This window comes from Mustela nivalis (genome assembly GCF_964662115.1).
Source record: "Mustela nivalis genome assembly, chromosome: X".
NCBI classification, from domain to species: domain Eukaryota; kingdom Metazoa; phylum Chordata; class Mammalia; order Carnivora; family Mustelidae; genus Mustela; species Mustela nivalis.
This window is the reverse complement of record NC_139040.1, coordinates 17,042,516-17,067,115: the sequence shown is the minus strand read 5'-3', so window position 1 is coordinate 17,067,115 and position 24,600 is coordinate 17,042,516. Positions and strand designations below refer to the sequence as shown.

At 44.2% G+C, this 24,600-nt stretch overlaps 1 protein-coding gene across 1 annotated transcript in view; it reads right to left on the bottom strand.

Annotated features, from left to right (window-relative positions):
• The window catches only part of GPC3 (glypican 3), a 400,650-nt gene that overhangs the window by 78,269 nt on the left and 297,781 nt on the right, over nucleotides 1-24,600 (bottom strand). The window contains exon 6 of the mRNA XM_082716734.1: nucleotides 22,958-23,078. Within this exon, the coding sequence (XP_082572860.1) occupies nucleotides 22,958-23,078 (121 nt within the window). The remainder of the gene's footprint in view (nucleotides 1-22,957; nucleotides 23,079-24,600) is intronic.

Below are 24,600 nucleotides of genomic sequence, written 5' to 3'. Positions count from 1 at the left end.
ATATATAGGTTGTTCTGTTTCCCACCAGAGATATGTTTGTTTACTTATTTATATTATTATTTTTTAAAATTTTATTAGAGAGAGAGAGAGAAAACACAAGCATGCAAATGAAGGTCAGAGAGAAATGAAAGGAGAGGCAGAGGGACAGGGAGAAAGACAATCTCAAGCAGGCTCCACACCCAGGGCAAGCACAATGTGGGGCTTGATCTCATGACTCTGAGATCATGACTTGAGCTGAAATCAAGAGTTGGATGGTTAACCGACTGAGCCACCCAGGTGCCCCTTCCAGGGTAGATATAATTGAATGCCTTGCCTCTTAATTTAACTGTGGACCCCCCAAAGAGCAGAGGCTGGGTTCTAATATTGTTCCCAAAAGACCTGGTTCTGAGGGAACGATGCTGTTCTGAATTTTGGGCCAACTCTGTTGTCTAGACTTTTCTCTTGGGCTCCTAATGATAGGGAACTACACTCTAAGATGGCTGACCGAACCAGCAAGGGAATTCCAGTCCCTGTCCCAAAGCCCTTCCAGGTTCTTCTTTCCTACCCCGTTTCCTGCGTGTGCGCCCAAAGTACCTGAGCCCACCCGTGTTAAATAAACCTCCGATCCTCCGAAGTCTCCAAGTGCCACTTGGTTCTTCCAGTCCAAGTTCCACAACACTAACTCAAATTCATAACTGCCCATCGTCTACCCCCTGACTCCCACAATTCTCTCCACACACCTTCACTACTCCCCATGCGCCAAATCTACCCCGCAGTTTCACTCCGCCATGCCTTGCCCACGCTGTTCTCTTCACCTTGAGTGATCTCTTCTGTTGAAATTCTATTTATCCTCCAGGAGTCCTATGTCATTTCCTCCACAAATTCTTCCCCAGTCCCTTCGGCCAAATCTCATTGTTTCATCTGTGTGCTCACAACACTTTGTTTGGGCCTGCCTTAAAATCACAATCACACTCTGCCCTGTATTGTAATTCTTGGAGCCTACCCCTCTCTCCTCTATGAGGCCAAAGGCTTTTCGAGGGTAGAAATGCATGGGATTCTTTTTTGGGCCTCTCCAGATTCCTAGGGCCTAGCCCAGAGCCTGGCACTCAGGGGCCAAATAAATAATAAACGTATTTAGAATAGAAGCTCAAGTACTACATGTTGATTTATTGAACCGTCTGTATGTCTTCTAACTGTTAATCAAGGAGCCGGCATAACCCATAAACCCAACACAGAACACAGAACATCTGTGTCCAAATAACTCCCCAAATTTTCAAATGTCAAATTTTTGGAAATTTGCTTAAATTCCTTTGCTTGCACGGAACCTTTGTAGGCCTGCCAGTTCATAGAAAAAGGAAAACCAAATCACTGACTTAACCTCCAAGAGTTTTAGCCACAGAACATAGAAACTTATTTCTGGTCATAGTGTTAGCGCATGGATTATTTTTTGTTTTGTTTGTTTTTCTCAACGCTGGCACACCCCGAACAAACCACTCCTTTTCTGAGAGTCTGCCCTTACCCAGCATTAGGCCCCATAAGTCGATGGGATGCGAGGTGTTGATTTGTGCTGTTTTTCTTTTCTTTCTGAGTTCTAGACATCTTGGAATCTACACCCTTGATATTCCAACATGCAAGCTATTATCGTGACTAACACAGACAGAATTACCTGCTGTTACATTCCAGGTACGTTTATGCATTTCCCTGTCTAACCTGCTTCCTTTCTCCAGCTGCCTCTGTGTGAGGGTAATGGGGATCTCTCCCCCCCTCCCCCCCACCGAATTTTCTCTAACAACTGTGATGTCAAATGCAATTATTTGTGGAGGAATCTGCTGTGTGCCTGGATGAAAGGGACACATGCAAATCCTCAACAAGAAAGGGAAATAACAGCTATGGGGAAATATGTCCCGAAAGCATGCGGCTAGGGCCCCCGACTCTGCCCAAGGCCCCCTGTGCAGATATTAACAAGCTGAACACAATATGACTTTAGGAATGCAAAGAAAAAACTGTTTAACAGTTGAAAAATCTCCTCCTCAATCTGAGGTCAACCCAGCTAATAAAAAAGCTTCAAAAAACTTCTGAAAAACCATGAATAAGCCCCAGATGTTCCTGTTCTCAGCTGAACTTTCCACCAAGTGATTTTATACCCTCAATTTTTCACAAGTAGAACTATTGCCATCGCTTGTGCCTCCCTATCTCTTTCCAAAGAAAATTGCCTCCAGTCAAATTCCTTCTCCCACCCACAGTAACTAATTGTCCATACTGTGATTCATCCCCTTTTCTGAAGAATGAAATTGGCAAGACCCCTTGGTCTTTTCTATCAAGGGCGGGTGACCCACAGGGGGAAAAAAAAAATCCACTGGGGCCACACACAAATAAGAAGCCACTTCATTTAGCTTGGTTTTTGTTTGCGCGTGTGGGGAAGAGAGAGAAAATCTTCACGTCGCCTCCTTTTGAAAAAAAAAAAAGAAAGGGACAGGAAAGTGCTCTTCAGTAGAAATAATGAAGAATTCAAACTACTCCAGGTCTAGGCTACAGTGAGTCTGGGGATTGAAATGATTAAAAAAAAAAATGTTGGGGAGGAGGAGGAAATGGGGGTGTGGGAGAAGAAAGGGAAAAAGAGAGGCCAGGGGACAGTGAAAGAGGGAAGGAGGAAGGGGACAAACACCAACACCGTGGAAGGTCTGGCGAGTTCCTCACTTGTAACAGCTCATCCCAGCCCTGGTGTTGCCCACACTGTGGCCATCAGGGGAAGCTGTCACTGCCCTTTGAAAGCCTTATTCACTTTCTAGCAGTTTAGGAAAAGTCCTTTCTGTGCTGAGAAACAGCTGGTCTGCTTTGATTTCCAAACTTCAAAGCTGTTTTCTGAAATAAAGTTTCTTTTCTCCAGAAAGTCTGAAGGTTTTACACGTGTGTAAAAGAATGACTGGAAGCCTCTGACGTGGCAAGGCTGTCCGATGGTCTCTGCATCGGTCTCTGAGAGATGATGGCTGTCTTATTTCACAGAATCTGAAGATTACATTTGGAGGCACCATTTATCATGTTGATTTGAGGGTTCCCCCCCAAATCCAAGTCAACTTAGGGTCTGGTGGAGTCCTGGTGCAGCAGACAATAGAAAGTAGAGACATTGGACGCATCTCTCAGTGACAATGAAACAGACTAGAATCCGAGGATGAAACTGACTAGAATCTGCAGCTTTTTAATGATGAGTCTCTTCCCCTGAAAAGCTGAACTTCTGTTCGCCTCCAGCAACCAAAAGAAGGTGATTTTAAGCCCCAGTGCTGACGGTAGAGCCACTGCACCTTATTGTCAGAATATCTGGGACTACATTCCGCTGATGGTGTATTCAAGAAGACAAAATGGAGAAGGAGGCTGTCCAGAGAAGGGGAAATAAAATAATGAAGGGCAGAAACAAGACAAAGCCATACGACTAACTAAAATCACCGGTCTCTTGAGTCTGGAAAGATGAAGGCTAACGGGGAAAATCAGAGAAGTGCATGCAATTGATGGCTACGGTAACCACAAACTTATGTCCTAGAACACTAGAATTAGGGGGCTACCCCCTTGAACTTGAAAGAGATGATTTGAGGTTGGATGAAGGGAGGCCCTACTTTGAATATCAAACACTAAACTTAAGGAATTCATTTCCCTCCGGGATAGGGCAGGCAAAAAGAAGAAATAGATTCCAAAATATTTGGGCCAGTTTCTGAATGACGGACTAATGTTGGGTTATTTGGGGAAGCCTAGAAGCTTGGGGGCCACTTCTAACTGTGCACACATGTCTCGGTGGGCCTGGCAGCAAGAGGCCCTGGGTGAAGTGGGTCGGGTCATGGGGCCACATGCCTCCAGGGCCACTTCTCTGAAGGTCTTTGGTGCTGCCCACTGAGGCTGAAACACGGGCCATCTGCGTTGGTCAGGAGGTCACCAGGCCTGATGGTTCTCCTGCCACCTCTTCTCTGGCCTCTGTCACTTCCAGGAAAGGTGGTGATGGGGAAGGTATGAGAACTTGGTATTTGGTCCATGGTGGCTTCAGTCCTAGTTTGTCCTCATCCGATTCAAAATGTTTGTTTGAAATCAGAATAGATGGATTGCTTTTTCTGATTTAAAAATATTTTATTTTATTTCTTAAAAGTAGCTCTTTTTAAAGATTTTTTAAATTTATTTGACACAGAGAGAGAGAGACAGTGAGAGAGGGAACACAAGCAGGGGAGAGTGGGGGAGGGAGAAGCAGGCCTCCCGCCAGGCAGGGAGCCCAACGGAGGGCTCAATCCTAGGACCCTGGGACAATGATCTGAGCCGAAGGCAAACGCTTAACAAGCAAGCCACACAGGTGCCCAATTAGTTTTTAATTAAAAAAAAATTTTTTTTATTATTTATTTGAGAAAGGGCATAAGAGGGAGGAGGGGAGAGGTCAGAGGGAGAAGCAGGCTCCCCGCTGAGCAGGGACCCCCCCCCCCAATTCAGTACTCAGTCCAGGGACTCCAGGATCATGACCTGAGCTGAAGACAGTTACGTAACTGACTAACCCACCCAGGCACCCCTAAAAATAATTTTTTAAAGATTATTTGGGAGATGGGACGCCTGGGTGGCTCAGTTGGTTAAGATTATTTGGGAGAGAGTGAGTACACATGTGCAAGCTTGAGTCGGGGGAGGGGCAGAGAAAGAGAATCTTCAGCAGACACCCTCCTGGGGGCAGAGCCTGGATTGGCTCTGATATCAGCACCTGAGCCCAAATCAGCAGTTAGACGCTTAACCAACTCAGCTGCCCAGGTGCTCCTAAAAATAATTTTTTAAAGCAAAGGGGCAAAGGGCAGAGAGGCAAAAGAAAAAAAAAGAAAATTACTATAATGTTGCTAATGTTTTGACACATAGTCTTACAGAGTTTTTCCCCCATGCATGTGTACCCGCATGTATAAACTGGTAAAAATTGGACGGTAATTGGATTGTACTTTAATACTGTCTCATAAGCTGCTTTTTCACTTGACAGTATATCATAGATATCTTTCCATGCCCAAAGTATTTAAAAATATTTTGAAGGGTGCCTGACTGACTCAGTCAGTACAGAATCTGACTCTTGAGCTCAGGGTTGTGAGTTCAAGCCCCATGTTGGATGTAGAGATGACTTAAAAATAAGATCTTAAAAAATATATTTTTAAATGGCTGTAGATTATTCCATTGTATGGAAGTGACATCAATCACATAATAAATTTACTGGTGGATATTTGGGTTGCTTTTAATTCTTTGCTCTGGCCAATAACGCCACTGAAATATCCTTATTCATCTACTCATTGTCCTACTCTTTCCTTAGAAGAAATTGCTGGAGGTAGAGAGCTAGGTCTAGGTGGTTTCAAGTGACCTCCTAAATAATAAGACTGTCTTAATGGTTCTTCGTCCCTCAACAGAGGAGAATAAAGATCATGGAATGTAGAGTAAGGTCAACATTTTTGTTATAGTCTGAGTGTCACTTTAGGCATCTAGAAAAGAGAATATTCATGATAGCTAGCTCGCAGGATGGTAGGAAGAAATAAATGTGCCCATGTAAATAAAAGGGCCTCATAAACGTTAAAACACTTAAATGCAGAGATTCGATTTTCTTATTAACGTCTTTATGTTAAGAATTCAGAGGCAGCTGCAGTGGGTCCAGTCTCCTAGATGTTCCCCAGATAGAGGGGGCCCCTCCAATCCCCGAGGGCTTGCCATCATCCAGAATAACACTTTGGACTCCCCAGACCTGAATTGGACGCCTACAGCGGTATGGGGGTCCTTCCCCCAACAGGTGCCAGGCCACCCCACACCGGGATGGCATTTGGCTCCCCAATTTTTGGGCTACGTGGCATTCACCTGGTGATTGTTTGCCTCTGTCTGCTGTACTAGGGAGGAAAGTTTATCATGTTCTCTTCCTCGTTTGGCCCTCTATAAATACACCCAGTTTGTGTGGGCCTGAATTGAACGGTCTGGCAAGAGACCAACTTTCTCAGGAAGAAAGAGATCAGTTGCATTACAACACAACTTGCGAATTCCTTTCCAAACTTCTGGTGTTTTTGCTTTGGGAAAAAAAAAAAAAGTGCTGCTGTTCATCATCACTAGCCAAGAGCATTTATAGATTATGGATTTTTTTTTAATCTAGAAGGGAGATATAACAAGCACGGTGTTCTTTATTTGATGTTTCAAAACACCCAGTGGAGTATCAGCACTCAGCAAGTCCTTGATAAATGCCACTTGGCCTTGATCACTGTCTTTCTCCAGGTCATTTTTTTAACCACTTTCCATTAAAGACAGAATCACTGAGGCCATAGAGGGGAAAAAAAAATTAGCGTATAAGGAAAATTCTTAAATTAGGTGGAAGATAAGAGTGGGTGGATCGGAAGAAAGGGGGGTGAAGAGTTGTGGGGAAGAGGTGCCTCTCCCTCGGAGTGTGGGAGGCAAGTCAGGCGGGGACTTAGGAAGGGAGGCAAGGAAGTATTTTTGTGGTAGAGACAGAAGTTATACAAATAGATCAACAAAAAGCAAAATATAAAGCAAAATGTAAGTGCTGTCGGAGACCAGAGTGCTCTAAGAAGAGACATAAGAAGCCCAGGGCGGTAAGTGTCTCACTGATTTTTCTAGTCTCCACGCCCAAAGGGGGAGTGGATGGTGAAGTCAGACATGTCCGTACTAGGTTTACGGCGTAGGGTGGCAAAGGATCTCGGACAAGTAATGTTACGAAGAAGGAGCATTTGCTGACTGGCTATAGGAAAGGGAGGTCAGGGCTAGGGATGTCCAGAGAGGTGAGAGCTCAGAGGAAGTGGTACCCAGTAAGTTCAAAGGAATGCACTGAAGGTAGACGAGATCACCGACCCATCTCTCCTTCCTGAGAGAGACTATTTCCTGGTGAAAAGCACGAGAAATGTCTGTCAGCGGGGGAGGTGGTGCTGAAGATTTTGGTCACTTTATTCACAGTTATAACCCGCAAATTAGAAAAGTTTCCCAGCATCTAGCTACCTAACACTGAGACATGAGTCACCGCAGGACTTCGGGACCCAGGAAGACTGGAGTCTAGAAATAAAATAGGCACACAGATCACTGTTTCATCTCAGCTCTTCCAACTTCAACAAACTGAGCTCTGACAGATAAAATTGGTTTTCCATCTTCACTTATTACCATATTTTACAGGACAGAACAGGCATAGTAAGGGAGAATAGGCCATAGCCTGGGATTTCCGTCCACAATCATTTCACTAGATGGGAGCTGCAGCATAGCCACTGACTGAAGGTCAGACCAGGGAGACAGAACAGGCAGAGAGAGGGGCACCTGGGTCGCTCAGTCGGTTAAGCATCAGCCTTGGGCTCAGGTCATGATCCCAGGGTCCTGGGATCAAGTCCTGTGTCAGACTCCCTGCCCAGTGGGGGATCTGCTTCTCCCTCCCCCTTTGCCCCTCCCCCTCTCCATGCTCTCTCCCTCTTTCTCTAATAAATAAATAAAATCTTTAAAAAGGAATAAGTTAAAAAAAAAAGAAGAACAAGTAGAGAGGTCATGGATTTTCAAGGTTCTATCAAGGTGAGCACCTGCTGCATAATGGAATGAGGACTCATGGGGAAGACATGGGATCATTCCACCATATAGGCCAAGAAGGTGAAAGAAGAGAGGAGATCTTAAATGTTCTTACCCCAGAAAAGAAATGGTGATTATGTGAGATGATGGGGGCATTAGCTAAGGCTACGATGGTATCGTATCGCAATGCTTAAGCACATCGCATCAGCTTTCACAATGTTATGTATTAATTGTATCTCAATAAGCCTGGGAAAAAAAATTAAAGTCTTTTTTTAAGTCAAGGCAGAAAGAAGTATTCTGGATGACTCTTGGCAGACTTGAAATATTCTGTATATACTTTGAAGACGAAACCCCAATGGCGCATTCTATAATTGTTTTAATGGCGGAAAGAATCCCCCCCCCCAACTCTCTTGCTTTTGCTCTACACACACACACACACATACATTTTCTCCCCAGTTCATCTCTATCCCACATGTAAAATATATATATGTTATCACAACATGCCTCAAAATCTCAGCACATGACAGCAACAACTCTCAGTCCAAAATCTCATTAGCTGAAAAGTCTCAAATCTCATCATCTAAATCAAATGCTGCTGAGATGCTGAGGGTCCATTCTGGAGCAGAATTTCCCTCCACCTGTGTACCCATGAAACTAGGAAGCGAGATATCTGCTTGCCAAACACAACGGTGGCACAGGCATAGCGTCGCGGTTAGAGGGCGAATGTCTCCCTAAACTGGAGGAAAACAGCCATGTCACATATTGGAACGGATTCCCTCCCAGATTCATGCAAGAGTTACCGGTCACCTGCTATGTGCCAGCCACTGTTCTAGAAGAAGAGATAGTGAGGAACGGGGCACACAAGATGCTACCCTTGGTGGAAGTGCTCTAAACGAGCTTCTAAGCCCTCTGAACAAGATACCTTCTCTGCCTTCTTAGCACCTGCTCTGAGCAGCGAGGCCACAGGACTGGTGCGGTGGGGAGAAACAGCAGGGCCGGCTGCCAGCCCCACTGGTCCTGGTGAAAGGTCAGGTCAGCTCATTGTCAGCAGATGCTTTGGGAAAATTCACAAGCAGGGTCCTAGAGAGAAAGGCTCTAAAGTTCTTGGAGACTGTTCTAGGGAAACAGCACCAACTATAAGTAGCTGCCATAATTAGAAAAACACAGGAGTTGATAACAAATGGGAAAATGTGTTTTAAGAAGGTTGGAGAAGGCGAACAGTCACTGCTTCCCTTGAGTTCCCCCACTCCTCTTTGTGAGGCTGTCACGAAACACAGTCGTCTCTCCAGCACATCTAAGCACCCACAGTGGCAGCTGAAGAAAAACACTATAATCTCTCTCAATCTTCCTCACAGTTTTGGTAATTTCTGAGGCTTCAGTGAACGGATGGATGGCACTCAACATTCAACAGCCAAGGAGCCACTTTTAATGGGAATCCTGACTAAAAAATGTGTGTAACAAATTGATTAAAAAATAATAGTTAACTCATTCATCAGGGAATCTAAATACTTCATTGTGAGAACTTCTGTTTAGGCTTCAGTGAGGGACAGATCTCTGGAGGTACTAGAATTTTCTTTTAATTTTCAGCTGTGGGACCCAGATAGGGTGCTGGTCTGCTTTGAGAAGGTAATGCCATCTAGATTCTCATCTGAGACCCAACCCACTGCAAGTTACAGCCCTTCCTATGTCCCAGTTAATGACCAAAAGATGACTGGCCTGACTTTGAGGACAGAAAAGTTCTCATCCCCTAATCTGCTCCACTAGGCATGAAAATGGAAGGTTAATGAATTTTCATAAGAGCCTTACTTCTCCGCCCCGCAAACTCTACAAGCTTAAATGAAGTCCTCTTCTCCAATTTCTCATCTCCAGACTTCCCTCCACGTTCCTGCTGGAGTTCAGATCCTAGAACACTGGTTTAACCATGCCACTCTCTTCCACCAATCCCTCTACCGGCTCTCCACCACTAACAGAGTCAAGTTCAGATTCTTCTAGACTAAAGCTACTTACTGATATAGTTTCATGTCTTTGTGCCACTGCTCACTCCACATTCCTCTGCCAGGAAGATCCTTTCTTCCTACCGCTATCTGTCAAATTCTCCTCATCTTTCAAAGCCTGGCTTAAAGGCTACCTATTTTTGAAGCCTCGTCTAATTCCCTTGGTAGGAACTAATCCTTCTCTTCTTGGGGCTAGCACAGTCCTTGGTTTCTATTTCTCTCATGAGAAACTTAGACTAGGCCTTGGATTATAGATATATTGGTTATGTTTTCCTTTTCCTTAAGTTTTATTTATTTATTTTTATTTTATTTATTTATTTGATAGACGGAGATCACAAGTAGGCAGAGAGGCAGGCGCCAAGGGGGGCGGGGAAGCAGGCTCCCTGCTGAGCAGAGAGCGCGATGTGGGACTTGATCCCAGAACCTCGAGATCATGACCTGGGCCAAAGGCAGAGACTTATCCCACTGAGCCACCCAGGTGCCCCTGTTGGTATGTTTTCGTCCTCCTTCTTGAAAGCAAGGATTGGACTGAAGTTGTCTGGACCATTGTCCACAGCCCCTACCCCTAGTGCTCAGCACACAGAGCTGCTTGGTATTGAATAAATGAATGCAAATGGTAATGATATATGTGTATGTGACGAGAAGCGTGTCCACTTAGCATCAGAGCCCACTAAACTCAGTACTATATGCAACATGGACCTCCAATAACCAACTGTCAAAAAATGGTGAGGAGATTTTATATATATATGATATATAAGCTATACATCATATGTGTATACATATATGTGCATTATATTTTACTTCATTTCTCGCCTGATGGGTATCAATTTGAAAGGAATCATAGAAATAATCACTGTTTAGGGGCACCTGGCTGGCTCAGTCAGTGGAGCATGTGACTCTTGATCCCAGGGTCATGAGTTCAAGCCCCACATTGGGTGTAGAGATGACTTGAAAAAATAAAACTTAAAAAAAAAGAAAAAGGAAGCAGTAGTCATGATTTAAGTGACTTCCAGGAACAACAGGCAAGAACAAAAGCCATTCAACCGAGTGGAAGCTCAGAGCTGAGCTCCAACTCAGTGTCTTATAATGAAACCGGTAGCTTGAACAATAATTAGTACCATGGGTTATCAGATTGTGTTTATTGATCAACCAATTTGCCACATAATAGCTTGAGGAATGGCATTCCCTAAACAAGGAAATCGGCAACATGGAAATTGCTCCCCATGGAGCAAGAGGCTGCTACGCCCCTGGGTCCCGAGCTGGAGATCCTTCAAAATGTCTTCAAGAATCCATACGCAGCTATAATGAACAGCCTCTAGCTTGGCTTCATCTTTTGTATTAGCTCATTAATGAGTCTGGATTCCTTCCCCATTTTCCATGGTATCCCAGGCAGGGACAAAGGCTCAGGCAGCAGGGGGCAGCTTTCCTTTTGCCCGGACAACAAGTGGTTGCTGGTCCCAGCCTGTGGCTAACAAATTCCAAAGTTCTTTGATGGTGGAGCCCATGGACTGGGTCTTGTCTGCCTTTAGGCTCTGCGACACAAAATAGAGCTTTGGGAATTGGGGCCTAGGCAGTTCTCCTGGCATCTGTGACATCGTCCCAGCAGCTGAGAGAGCCGGTGTCTCCAGAAAGCCCAGCAGTCCCAAGCCCTGTGAATTCTTTCTGCTCTGTCGGCATGTGAAATACACACACGCTCACGAACATGTTATATGCCGCTCAGAATCATTCTAAATACCTCTCGTGAGACATCTGCCAATAAGGATATCATGTCAGCCGGGTTTTAAATATAGGAACCTCTCACCATCTTCAACCAGGGAGCAAAATGCAAAAGGAATGCAGATTAACTTGCTCCGACTTTATAGCTCTGAAGTATCTTCACTTGATACCATCCTTCCATGAAAGGTCCTGCTGGGGCTGAAGATAAAATGGGACTCTGGGATCATGTGGTAAGATCTCGAAAGGGCAGACTGCCTATTTATAGAACCACCACTTCAGGGCAGAGTTCAAACTTGGGAAAATCCGAAGACCTTGATTTAAACACAAACTTGGGAAAATCCGAAGACCTTGATTTAAACACACACACACACACACACACACACACACACACAAATATATAAAATTTTTAAAAAATTTGTCGTCTTCATTTTCCATTCAGTTACTTTGAGCCAAACTAAACTTTAAATAGTTCAAAAATCTGTCGAAGGTTGGCTAGCTATATTTTTCCAAGAATCTTTAGGATTTAGATTATTATATTTAGAATTTTAAATTATTTAAGTAACAATCTAAACTAGAAAAGTTGTAGTCTTTCCATTCCAGAAACTGATAAAGCGAGACACAGAGAATCAAGCCACTCAAAAGGTCACTCCCTGAATGGATTTTCCTTTATGTTAACTGTCCGTACTATCATGATACAAGAAAAAGAGTAGCTACAACGTATTGAGTGTTATTCTCTCTAACACTTGTACTAACCCTTCAAGATAGAGCCTACTATACCTATTTCACAGATTAGGAAAGTTGAGTGCCAGGAAGTTAAATAAGTTGGCCTAAATCTAGTCAACCACAGTGACGTACCTGAGATTTGAACCGAGATCTTTGGTTCTAAGACCTTTGTACTTTCCCCAAACTAGATTACACAGTGCTGTGGTTCCCAAATTTTTCACCTTGACCCTAAAATCACACACCAATAAGACTTAACAACGAAAGCAGGTAGCACTGGTTTAACAAAAACTCAGGTGGAGCAGTGAACATTATAATCCCAAAACAGTCCTTTTGAACCTTTAAACAGAATAGAGAATATTTTCCCAGCAACTTACTTCCATGCCCCTCCCACTCCCACCCAACACACACACACACAGGTTCCCCTTCACGCTGCCAATAATGGCCACAGCATCCAAAAAGCTGCTAAGTTATGACACTATTTGAGAGATATATTCTCATGGGTCAGTGAAGATTTCATTGCTCCTTATTACTGTTTCCATCATAATTAAAAACCAAGATGTCTACTAAGCCAGGTTTCCTGTGTTGTGCTTTCGTAGTCAAGTTCAGGAATCTACACATAATGCTTTGCATTTATCCTTGTAACATTTCACTTTGCTAATTTTCTCTGCCATTCCAGCCCACTGAGATGTTTTTAGATCCTGATTGTGTTATCTGTGTATTAGCTAACCCCACGTAGCTTCATACCATCATTAGATATTAAAATTATGCCTTCTCTGTCTTTAGTTAAGTCACTGGTAAAAACTTTAGGCAATAAAGGTCACATACAAAGCAAACAACTAAATTCCACTCTCCAGGCTGACACTGATAGGTTAAAAAAATATTCTTCAGATATGATGTTTAATTGGCCAACATTACTTGTCACCTGTTTCAAAAGGATTATAGGAATCTCTGTCAAACACCTTGCTGACATGTGGGTATGCCGTGTCTGTGTCATTCCACTGATCTAGTAAAATCAGACACACATACACATACATAAAGGGAAATGGTTTGATTTGTTCTGAGTGAGCCCACTGTTGCTCCTAGGAATCATCACGGTGCTTCTAAAAGCTCATGCTCTCCAAGAATCCAGTCTAGAATTTTACTAAGATGTGATACCAGACTCCCTGATTTGTGGTTTCCATAACTGAATATCTACCCCTTATGTGTTTTTAAGACAAAGAGAGGGAGAGAGGGAGAGCAAGCAAGTGCAGAGGAAGGGCAGAGGGAGAGGGACACAGAGAAAATCTTAAGCAGGCTCCATGCTCAGCAGTGTGGAGCTCAACACTGGGGCTTGATCTCATGACCCTAGATCATGACCTGAGCTGAACTCAAGCACAGATGCCTTACAGACTGAACCATCCAGATGCCCCTCTACCCCTTAATAAAGGTAAGGTTAAAAAATCAGGTCTCTCTCCAGTCTTCTGGCTCTTCCTCTGTTTGTTGTGATGGCTCAAATTTGCTAACAGTGACACCACGATAATAACCAGGAGACTCTTCAGTGCCCTGGGATATAACTGATGTGAACTTGGGCTACATTATTTATGGCAATAATGTCACGGCCATAATAATCACGATAATAATTTTCTTAGCTTTTTTTGGTCCTGTCAACTGCTCGTCCATAATACAGAATACATTTTCCTTTGAAAAGGGACATCCTAGCAGAATATGGGCTAGGAAGAAAATAATATTCAGATCAACTCCTTAAACACAGAAGATCATACTTTAACCCCATTAGGAAACTATCCGATATATTCCGGCACGTGTTAATAACAATGCAGTTTTCACTTTGACATTAATTAGAAATCTGCTGGAACTGTTCTACTTAACAGTTGCCACGCAAAATCACTTGAGAGGCTATCTAAGACAAGCGTATAGCTCGGGATACAGACTTGACTCCACCGATTGTTACTCTACATTTTACTACGTACTGACACAGAACCCACACAGAACCTGCAAACACCCCTGGTCACGTGTCAAATAAGTTTACAGCACAGGGTTAGGTCTCACATAGCCCCAGGCACACACGGGATGGAGGCCAAACAGTTGATTGAGCCCATGAACGAAGGACTGCCATCCCGGGGCAAAGGTGTCAGCTCTGCATAGACAAGCTAGTTTTATTCCCATTGGATTTTGTCAGAAGCCTAATGGCGTCAGCAAGGAAAACCAAGATGCGTTGGTCTTGAACTTAAAGGGAAGTTTTAGCTCACTTTTAGCTCCCTAGTACAAGAAAGTGGGTCTTTCGGCAGAACAGCACTTCTAATAGGAACAATATCTCCACCAAGCCATTCGCACCCACCCATTTGGTCCCCCTTTTATTTATTTTATTTTATTATTTTTTTAAAGATTTTCTTTATTTATTTGACAGAGATCACAAGTAGACAGAGAGGTAGAGGGAGAAGCAGGTTCCCCACTGAGCAGAGAGGCCAATGGGGGGCTCAATCCCAGGACCTGGGATCAGGACCTGAGCCGAAGGCAGAGGCTTTAACCCACTGAGCCACCCAGGTGCCCCCGGTCCCCCTTTTAACTAACAGTTCATTTTAGGAGGTGGCCTTGTGGGTTGTAGATATTTAGGAGATCCAACGCCTGGATGGATGCTCAAATGAAAATATGGCTTGTATGGGCTTAATCCTTTAACGTCAGTTTCAAGGGCACCCTGAGATTTTTATTGTGTTCCCAGTCAGAACACTCTGTGTAAGGGAACACTTACTCAGAAGACGGATATGTAAAGCAGATTTTAAAACTGTAGCAGCTCTGGTTAAAATAGGAATGGGGGACTCGGAACAGCCCCCCTCCCCAGCACGCCTCCCGCATCCCTGCTCCCTACGCCGCCTGACCGCATCCCTGCTCCCTACGCCGCCTGACCGCATCCCTGCTCCCTACGCCCCCTGACCGCATCCCTGCTCCCTACGCCGCCTGACCGCATCCCTGCTCCCTACGCTGCCTGAAAAACTGAGGTAATTGGCAGAGGAGCCCACTGACTAACAGGACGCTGATGTTGCCGTTCTGCAAGCAGGGAGGAGGCAATAAGAGAAACTGTTACAGGGGGCTGAGATCCAGAGCAGGAGAGTGAAAAGATGACCAGCCCCTGACTGCGAACGGGAGCCCAAGGTAGATCCTGGTTGGGGGCAATGAAGGGGAGAGGTTTAAGGCCATGAGGCACAGGTCCTGCTGACTCTGCTGGCTCTGGGTTCAGTGATCCTAGCATCCGTGCCCATCCCCCTCCGGGCACGAGGGCCAGTGCCCCACAGGTTGGGGAGGGGATACCCCCCCCCCTCCACAGAGGTACTTGTTGTGACCGAACACTGGTTAATATCCATAATAAGAGATAAATAATTAGCAAGTTCCTGCCTCCTGCTGTTCTGCTTTGGGTTCCAAGGATGAACTGCTGAAGTATGGGCTTCTGCCATGGTCAGGAGTCCCATGGAGGAAAATGTGCCTGTGTGTTTGCAAGCACGTCTTGCCTGACACGGGAGCCTTTAGAAGCGAAGCGATGGCATAGCAAATACTGATGTGCTCACTTCCCAGGCTCGGTGTTGCGGTTTTCTGGTGGTATAACTCTGGACATGTCAATTCTCTCCCTTGCCTTTAATTCCTTCATTGGTAAAACCAGAGGGTTGGACCCTGGGACTAAAGGCTCCTACTAGCTCTAACCCTGCACTTAGGTAACCCTGCCCTTTAGCACAAAAACTGGTTTAATGTCAAATGTGAGGAGTGCCTTAAATTGAATCTAAGTTCAGAAAAAAATTGAGCAGCCAAGGTTGAGTCCTTTGGGTAAACTGATCACCAAAAAGCATCGTCTATGTTCCAAGTCTGCTCTGTGCGTGATACTCTGTTAGGTGCTACAGAAAATGGAGAATTATATACATGATCTCAGACTTAAGGAGCTGACGGTCCAGAGGCAAGATACATACTCATAAATATATCTGGGTTAAAAGTTACCTCTGAATTTCTCTGATAGTATTTGAAGATAGTATTTGAACCTACGTTTACTGATACACTGCTTACAATGAGGGTATATGGGGTAGAGAGCAACCATTTGTAACTATTTATCTAAAAAAATGTGTTACAGGGGAGTCTGAGTGGCTCAATTGGTTAAGTGTCTTATCTTGGGCTCAGGCTCAGATCATGATCTCAGGGATCAGCCAGAGATCTCCCCGCCCAGGGGGGAGTCTGCTTCTTCTACTCCCTCTGCCTCTCCCCCACCCCACCTTGGTGTGTTTGCACACATGCTCTCTCTCAAATAAATAAATAAAATCTTTACGAAATGTGTTGCATTTGGCCAGGAGGTAAATATGAATAGAATATGAGACCTTATGAATTTCATAGATATTTTGGAAATACATCTCTAACTTTATAATTCTGGTCACCTTTGTAGTTTGGTAGAATTCTCCTGTTGTATGTAGAGCTTGTCTTTCCTTAGCTGATGCATCCAATACTTCCTGAGATTATGACCTCAGTTGGAGTCAGATACTTAAACCAACTAAGCCATCCAAGGGCCACCCTCCCCCTTTTTAAGATTTTATTTATTTGAGAGAGTCAGTAAGAATGAGGGGGGAGGGAGAGGGAGAAGCAGACTCTGTGCTGCGCACGGAGCCTGACATGGGGCTCAATCCCAGGACCCTGAGATCATGACTCAAGCTGAAACCAAGAGTCAGACACTCAACCAACTCAGCCACCCAGGCACCCCTGACAGGTCCAATACTTCTAACTAAAACAAAACACTCCAGAGAGTACAGTACTGCAGTGAAAAAAGATAGCATATTTCCCTTCATTGCTAAGTTAAGATTACCCCAACTCGGTTACCAACAGCATTCTGACCTGCCACTTCCGACTCATCTTGCGTTTTTGAGTAATTTCATTTCATACGCAAGGACTAAAATACATGATCCAATCCAAGTACCTTTAATCCTGTATTTTCTAAATATAGCAAACAGTTCACTTTCAATAAATTTAATAGGAAATACTTGGGAATTCTTCTTGGTACAGTGTTATTAAACTGTACATACTAATTAAGATATTAAAAACACATGCTCCCCAAAGCCACCAGACATTGTAATTATTTTTTAGGCTATTAAGCAAAATGACAGAAGATTTTTTAATGATAAATGTGTTTTGGAATGCATCGGCTAATTCCTTTTTACTTCATGAAATAATGTTTAGCTCCACAGAGTCTAGGTCTGGTATTTAAAGACCAACTCACATTGTCCTTTTGTAACTCAGAAGTCATTCATTGGCTCTTGTTAACATGCCATTGTAGATACTCTGCCTTTCTCACACACACACACACACACACGCACGCACGCACATGCACGCACGCACACACTGCCTCCATATGGAAATGGCCATTCCTTAAGTTCTGCCATGTTATTTGTATGTGAAGAAGTGTGACAGACACTGAGACATAATTCCATTTGCAAAGAACTTTTATTTAAATTTGCCTCTCAAAAGGTCTCTCCTTTTATTTCAAAATTTTAGACCAATGTTGGTTTTTCTAGCAACCATCGGACTAGGCCAGTGTTTTATGACTCTCGCTGGTTTTATTGTGGGAAGTCTCTGAAAAAATTTCCTTCCGAGTGTTTTCTATCATGCCTGAGAGTCGTTTCCAGATTTTGTTTTTAAATCACATGCTAAGGAATGTCCTGGGAACTTCTCTGACACTTAACAACTTTACTAATTAACTTATTAAAAATTTTAACTTTCTATTGCAAAAGCCAGCACCATTTCGCCTTACCATACTCCTCTGTCAGGCATCTTAAAAACACTTTTCAGGTGTTTACAGAGGGAGACGGAAATGGTGCATTATGTGTTAACTTTTTCTTCGGCCATCTGCTATCCTTTTATAAATTTGAGATAGCCGATAGAAAGTTTGTCTGCTGGGCCTAACTCAGAACCATGTCCCCAAGGGTCTCCGTTTCCACACCAGATAGCATGATCTTGCGAACCATTGCAAGGTGGGCGTGGCTTCAAAGAAGCCGAAGGCCAGAGCGCACAGCCAGAAATCAGTGACCCTAGATCCTAGGTCTAGGCCTCCCACTCACAATCTGTAGCTCACCTGGTCTTCCCGTGCCCCCTGTTTCTTCATCTGCTAAATGGAGGTAATGATGCCCCCTTCTCAGAGTCCCTGTGAAGATCGGTTTAATCGAATGTTCGTGAAAGAGCTTTATAAATGGAGGAATTATTATCATTCCAGTGGAGTCACGTGGCTAACCCGACCCAAAGACCAGCTGCCTAACTGACCCCGGAGGAGGGAAACTTTAGGGGTAATAAATGCAAAAGTGGTTTTCTAATTTAATGTTTTCATAGCCTAGTGGGAACAAGGCGGTAGGACAGAAGAATTGGGTGGGGTGGGGGGCGGGGGAAGGGCAAGTTGACGTTCCATCTGCCCAGGATGGAAAACTGGTGGGAAGAGAACAATCTCTGAAAAGAGTAGAAAGGGGTGACCTGGGAACAGGGTGTTTTAAAAAGAGTGGCAGAGCAGAGAATAAAGTCACAAGACTTGTTCACAAGAGGGTGCTGGGTTAAAGGCTGACCTTGAGCCACAAATCACAGAATCACACGGCTGGACGGAATCTTAAGAGGCCACCTCGTCCACTCCCCCACCATTCAGCTGGACATTTCAACCAGCCCAAACAGATGAGACTTTATCCAGCTTTGAATGAAAAGCTCGGACACCAAATGGGCAGGTATCGACTGGCTTCAGCTGTTTACAACAGGCAGGGAAACAATTTCTGGAATTTCATTTGAACCGGAACTGAAACTGGGGGAAAACAGTAAACAGTGAGGTTTTCCTGGGGAAGTATAACAGTTCAGGGACCCCTAAAATTCACACTAACTCCACGGCTACTCTCAGAGAGAGAGAAAATGTCACCGACGGAGCCGGGTTAGAGGGCAGGATCATCTGGGTAAGAATGTATTGTGATCATTCTTGGTGTTTGGGGGGTCTTCCCTGCACACAGGAGCCTCGGAGCAGAACACTAACAAAAACAAAACGTGTGTGTGTGTGTGTGTGTGTGTGTGTAAAGCAATATGGCTCAGCAAATTTCAGAACGGACACTGGGGGCTTAAAGGAGTTCAACGGCTCTGCTAACATAAGACAATAAATCCTCACACAAATTAGAAACTGAAAAGGAAATAAAAACGTCTTCATTTCCAATCGTGGGAATGTTACACATGAACTCTGGCTTGGAAGGAGATGGGAAGGCCATTCCACACCTGCAGGCCTTCCCAGGAAAGGGGCCCGGGGTCTGACCCTGAACCCATCCCCTCAAGGTTACACCACTGGACCGTCAATATGGAAATAATGTTACTTTATTCCCTTAGAGAGTATAGTATTTCCAGCACTCTCGACGGCAACTGTAACCTGAAAGGAGGCAGCTGAGAATTTCCACGGAAGAAAGTGAAGAGTTACTCCTAAGTGGCCCAGCCACGGTCCATCTGGATGGATGCACGTGGGCCCACAAGCACAGACAGAGAGAAGGAAGTAGTCTACGTTTGCAGATGTGTATGCAGGAGCAATCCCACTGGAGCACCTAAGCGAGGTGCCTAGGAAAATAGCATTACGCCCTGGGACTCGCCACTCACTTCCATGGGAACTCAGATGCGTTAACTTGGTTCTCTCCACCTCCCCCCAGCTCAGTCCCCGCAACATGCGGTGCACTGAGTCAGGCATTTAGTGCATCCAAATGTTTGGCCGCGTGTAGGAAGCAACACCTGGATGATGGATCAAATCTTCAACTGAACGCGCTGGTTGTTTGGGCGGCATGCCCAAACCCAGCCTTTGATGGCTTTCTGCCTCAGTTTCCCTAGCTATAAAAAAAAAAAAAGGGACAACGAATATATATCACTTACCCCAAAGGGGTCAGTAAGGATGTTAACCAAAGTTAACAATGAGTTCTTGAAAAGGACAACTCTGTGCCGGGTTGACTTTTTCCCCTCCAGTACGGCCAGTTAGACTTTCAGCACATGAAATCCCTTTGAAATTCGGTTATGTGCTCAACAAACACAACAGGCCATCACCTTCTTTGCCATCATTAGTGTCATCGTAACATCCTTCTCTTTCTTTTTTTTTTTTCCTAAGATTTTATTTATTTATTTGACAGAGATCACAAGTAGGCAGAGAGGCAGGCAGAGAGAGGGGGAAGCAGGAGGCTTCCCGCTGAGCAGAGAGCCCGATGCGGGGCTCAATCCCAGGACCCTGAGATCATGTCCCGAGCCAAAGGCAGAGGCTCAACCCACTTAGCCACCCAGGTGCCCCCTTCTCTGACTTTCTTAAAATGTCTCATTTTCGGACTGAATCACGGCCAAAATCGGAATTTTATTGAAGGCCTGAAAACAAATGTGTTTGGGCCATGTAAAGCAAGACAGCTGAGAAAAAGAAGTCCCTGTGGGTGTTTGAAGCCCAGGCAATGTTAGCAGCTCTACTTAAACAGGTAAAACTGGTCTATCAATGAGAATTCATCGGTTGCTCAATGGTATTTGTAAGGGAACCAAAAATGTTCACACACACGTTCACGGCAGAGGCGGGAGAAAGAAATTGTAATGGTGCCTTTTCCCACTGTCACACGCTTCCCTACCCGTGAGGTGGTTTCAGCTTCTGTGGCTGGAAGCAAACAGTAAGGGAGAGCGGAGCAGAGAGACACCAAAGGAATCTACAACCACACAAAACTGGGGAAGCAGACTAGATAGACAGGCAACAAAACAAAACAAAACAAAAACCTGGAATCATGCCCCCCTTTCAAACTCAAGTCCTGCCTACGGAGGAAATCCTGAATTATAATCATTTCAGCTGCCATTTATTATCTGCTGGGCGTAGGCAATTACATAGATTTGTATATATGGGTAAAAACATAGAATACAGAAAATACATTATATCTGTAATTAGATTTAAGCTTTCTATAATGGGGGTATATATAAAATTTCTGATCCTCACAAGAACCTTATAAAAGAGGTTTTGGTATCTGTCTGTACTACAGACGAGAAAACTACAGCTCAGGTCCGATGACTTGCCCAAAGTTCTATACCTGGTGAGATCTGGATCCAAAGCCCACGCTTTTGCCACTATGCCACGTGGTCTCCCACAGTATGAATACTGAACACTCAATATCTTTGCTACGAGGCTGGATTTTCTAGGGACCGTTAGGTCAGATGGAAGCCCACATCCGACACGACTCGGCATTCCTTTTTTCCACTGAGGGGGTCCATCCAGTGGATCTTGCTCTAACCGGGTGAGTGTTGCCACCCAGCTAGAGCTGGTTAGAGATCATCTGGAAAGGGTTCAGAGGAAAAATGGCCACTAGTGTCCCCAGGTGAAGCTGTACTGTGCCCTCACGTAAGTGGTTTCTGCTGTGCTCTCAACCCTTCAGAGATGCGTTCTGGAGAAATCCTATCACATATCGCCAGGCTCTGTAGAACTTCGTGAGGTTGTGAATTCACAGAAAGAAGGCTCTTTTCCAACACCACTGCCGTTACCACGTGCCACACTCACAACTATTCATTCAATGCTCACTGAATAAGTGCAGGGCACTTTCTTAGCACGGGAGGGGTCACACCCGAGCGTGCTGTAAATACTTCTGCAGAGCCATTTGCAGTGAAATACACCACTATTAGAGAGCCCTTCCAGACATTTTCTAAGAACCACAAAAATGTCACTGCTAACCTTTGTATTAAAAAATAAAGCCATGCCAATGTCTTCACGCACAAACCTCTGACCCTGCATAAGGATTTGAGTTGCATTAGGTTCTTTCGAAGCTACAAATAGAAGTCCGTGGTGCAGGGTCCTCCCACTCATGGGTCACGGGGCAGGAACTCTGTCACTCTGGTATACAGTGGCAATTTTGGTGGCCTTTTTTTTTTTTTTTATTGTGGCCACAAAGCAATCACAAGCAGATGGTACAACTAACTTCTATTTGTGTCTTAGTTACTAAACTCCTCATGAGAGGAAAACTGTGTACAGGTCAAGGGAATCTGTGGGTGTCTCTGTGCAGGGCAGTGAGTCAGAAGGAGGCAAGGGTGCGGGGAAGCTCGTCTTCTAGTATCTTCCTACTGGCAGTGAGAGCTGATACACGCCCCCGTTGGAAAGCAATTTGGAAACATGCATTAAAATGCTCACATCCTTTAACCTGATAACACCAGTATTTTAAGAAAATGATTGAAGATCGGGAGAAAGCTCCATGCATGAAGATGTAGCTTTCTTTATGAGGATAAAAAAGTTGAAACAATGTCAATGTCCAGCAAAAGCAAGCTGATTAATTATCATGAATACTTAAAGAAATCTTAGGCGGCCACAAAAAATGATTAATATGAAGATCTGTGACAACATGAAAAAGTGTTTCCAATATAATGTTAATTTTAAGAACTACAAATCACTTGCGTAGTTCCAATTATGTAACAAGTCCGTGTGAGTGTGGTTTTCTGGACAAACGTTAGAAAAGAACATCTAAAAATGAAAACAGGATAGGGTAGTGGGATTGTGAGAAATATTTTCCCCTCTATTTTCCAAGCTTTCTCTAATATTACAATATTATCTGTATAATTTTAAAGTGGGGTGAAGGGGTCCCTGGCTGGCTCAGTCGGAAGGGTATGTGACTCTTGATCTCAGGATCATGGGTTCGAGCCCCACGCTGGGTGTCGTGATTACCAAAAAAATTAAATTAAGTAAAAATGGAGTGAAAATCAAGGTCAGATGTCCTTTTCAACAAAGCAAATCTTTTTTTTTTTTTTTAAGATTTATTTATTTATTTGAGACAGATGCATGAGTGTGGGGAGAGGGAGAGAGACAATCTCTAGAAGACTCCTGTCAAAGATTGAGCCCAACTTGCGGCTTGGTCTCACAACCGTGTGATCATGACCTGAGCTGAAATCACAAGCTGGCTCAGTTGGCTAAGTGTCCAGCTTGTGATTTCAGCCCCAACTGGAACGGCGGACCCTGATCATCGCTCATTTTTTTCCCCATTTCCATTTTTGTTCGATGTACCGCTTACCTGGTTAATGTGCTTCAGCTTGTCAATAATTTGACTGACCACTGGCTCAGGGCCCTTCATTTTCAGCTCATGGAGGTTGAACTGATTTTTCATGCCATTCCTCGCTGCCTTCTGGCTGTATCTGGAAAGGGGAAGGTAAAGCAAATGCTGGTCACAGGAAGGACCTTTTACATGCAAAATAAAAGCTGACTCTACTTGACGCCAGTGGTCAAGCTGACCACAAGCTCTCCTCAGCCTTCTAAACCACGGGATGACCCTATGATGCAAAAGTAAACCACTCCAGACAAAGTCTATTTGCAATGGAGAGCTTTCCACAGTCAACAAACATTAATACATTAATTCAACATCCTTCCCTGCCCCAGGAGTTGGGGATACAACAATGCAGACCAAGTCACCTTTCTTACTCTGTTCTGGATCCAGCGTGGCATCCAGAAGAGTAAGGGCCCATGGCAATTCAGAGCGATGAGAGCTATGTGAAGGGAGGTCCTGCGTCTTAGGGGAGCGCTCACAAGGGACCTTAACTTACTCCCTGGAAAAAGAAAGACGCCTGCCTGTTCTTGACTTCTTCCTTCTCCTCCCCTTCCTCCTCCCACCATTTCCTGTAGGCCCTGGAGCTGGGTTTGTTTTGGGGAGGCATTCCCAAGCCATGTGCAGTATAAATTTGCCCTTGCCTTACACACCTCCCCCCCGCATTACGATAGTCTGGTTAAGGGCAAATTCGTGTTCTTTTATTTGTATTTTTAATTACAAATATAATCATGTTCATGGTAAACAACTTAAACAGTACAGAAGCAAACAAAGCATAACGTCAAAGTCCCCCCATCATCCTACCCTTCCAAGAGAGAAGCATGGCTAACTGTCTGATGTATATTCTTCTAGGGGTTTCCACACACTTTTACTAACACATAATTCTAACCCAAATTGGAAGCATACTAGTCGTGCTGATCTACAACTTTTTATCACTTAACAGCTGTCTTGTTCTTATTCTTCTGTATGGCTGTACCATAATTTACTTATCCAATCCCTGATGAACAATGGAGTTATTTCTAATAATTTGTTAATATAAACAATGCTACAAAGAACATCCTTGTATACTAATCTTCATACATTTGCATGAATAGCTATAAAGGATGATTGCCTAGAATTTAGTCACTTCGTATTCTTCTTCCTTAAGATTTTATTTATTTATTTATTTGAGAGAGAGCATGAGCAGGGGGTAGGGGAGAGGAGCAGAGGGAGAAGCAGACTCCCTGTTGAGCAGGAAGCCTGACGTGGGGCTCCGTTCAAGGACACGGAGATCATGACCTGAGCCCAGGGGTGACGCTTAACTAACTGAGCCACGCAGGCGCCCCTCACTTTGTAATCCCAAATTACGACATGCAATGAATAATTAATACTACTACATTTTTGCATAGCACTGAACAAAGCAGTTTCTTATCATTCAGCTTACGCGAGCGTCTCAACCACACTGTGATGTGCGTAGGGCAGACATCTTTATTATTTATTACCAAAAATTCCACAACTTCAGAAGATACTGATCTGGTTTTGTTAGGTGTTCCCTTAAACGATACGATGTACCTGCCAATATTCAGGACATGCTTTGAAAAAGACGTACAGTAGCAAAGGAGGTCAGGAAATTGAGT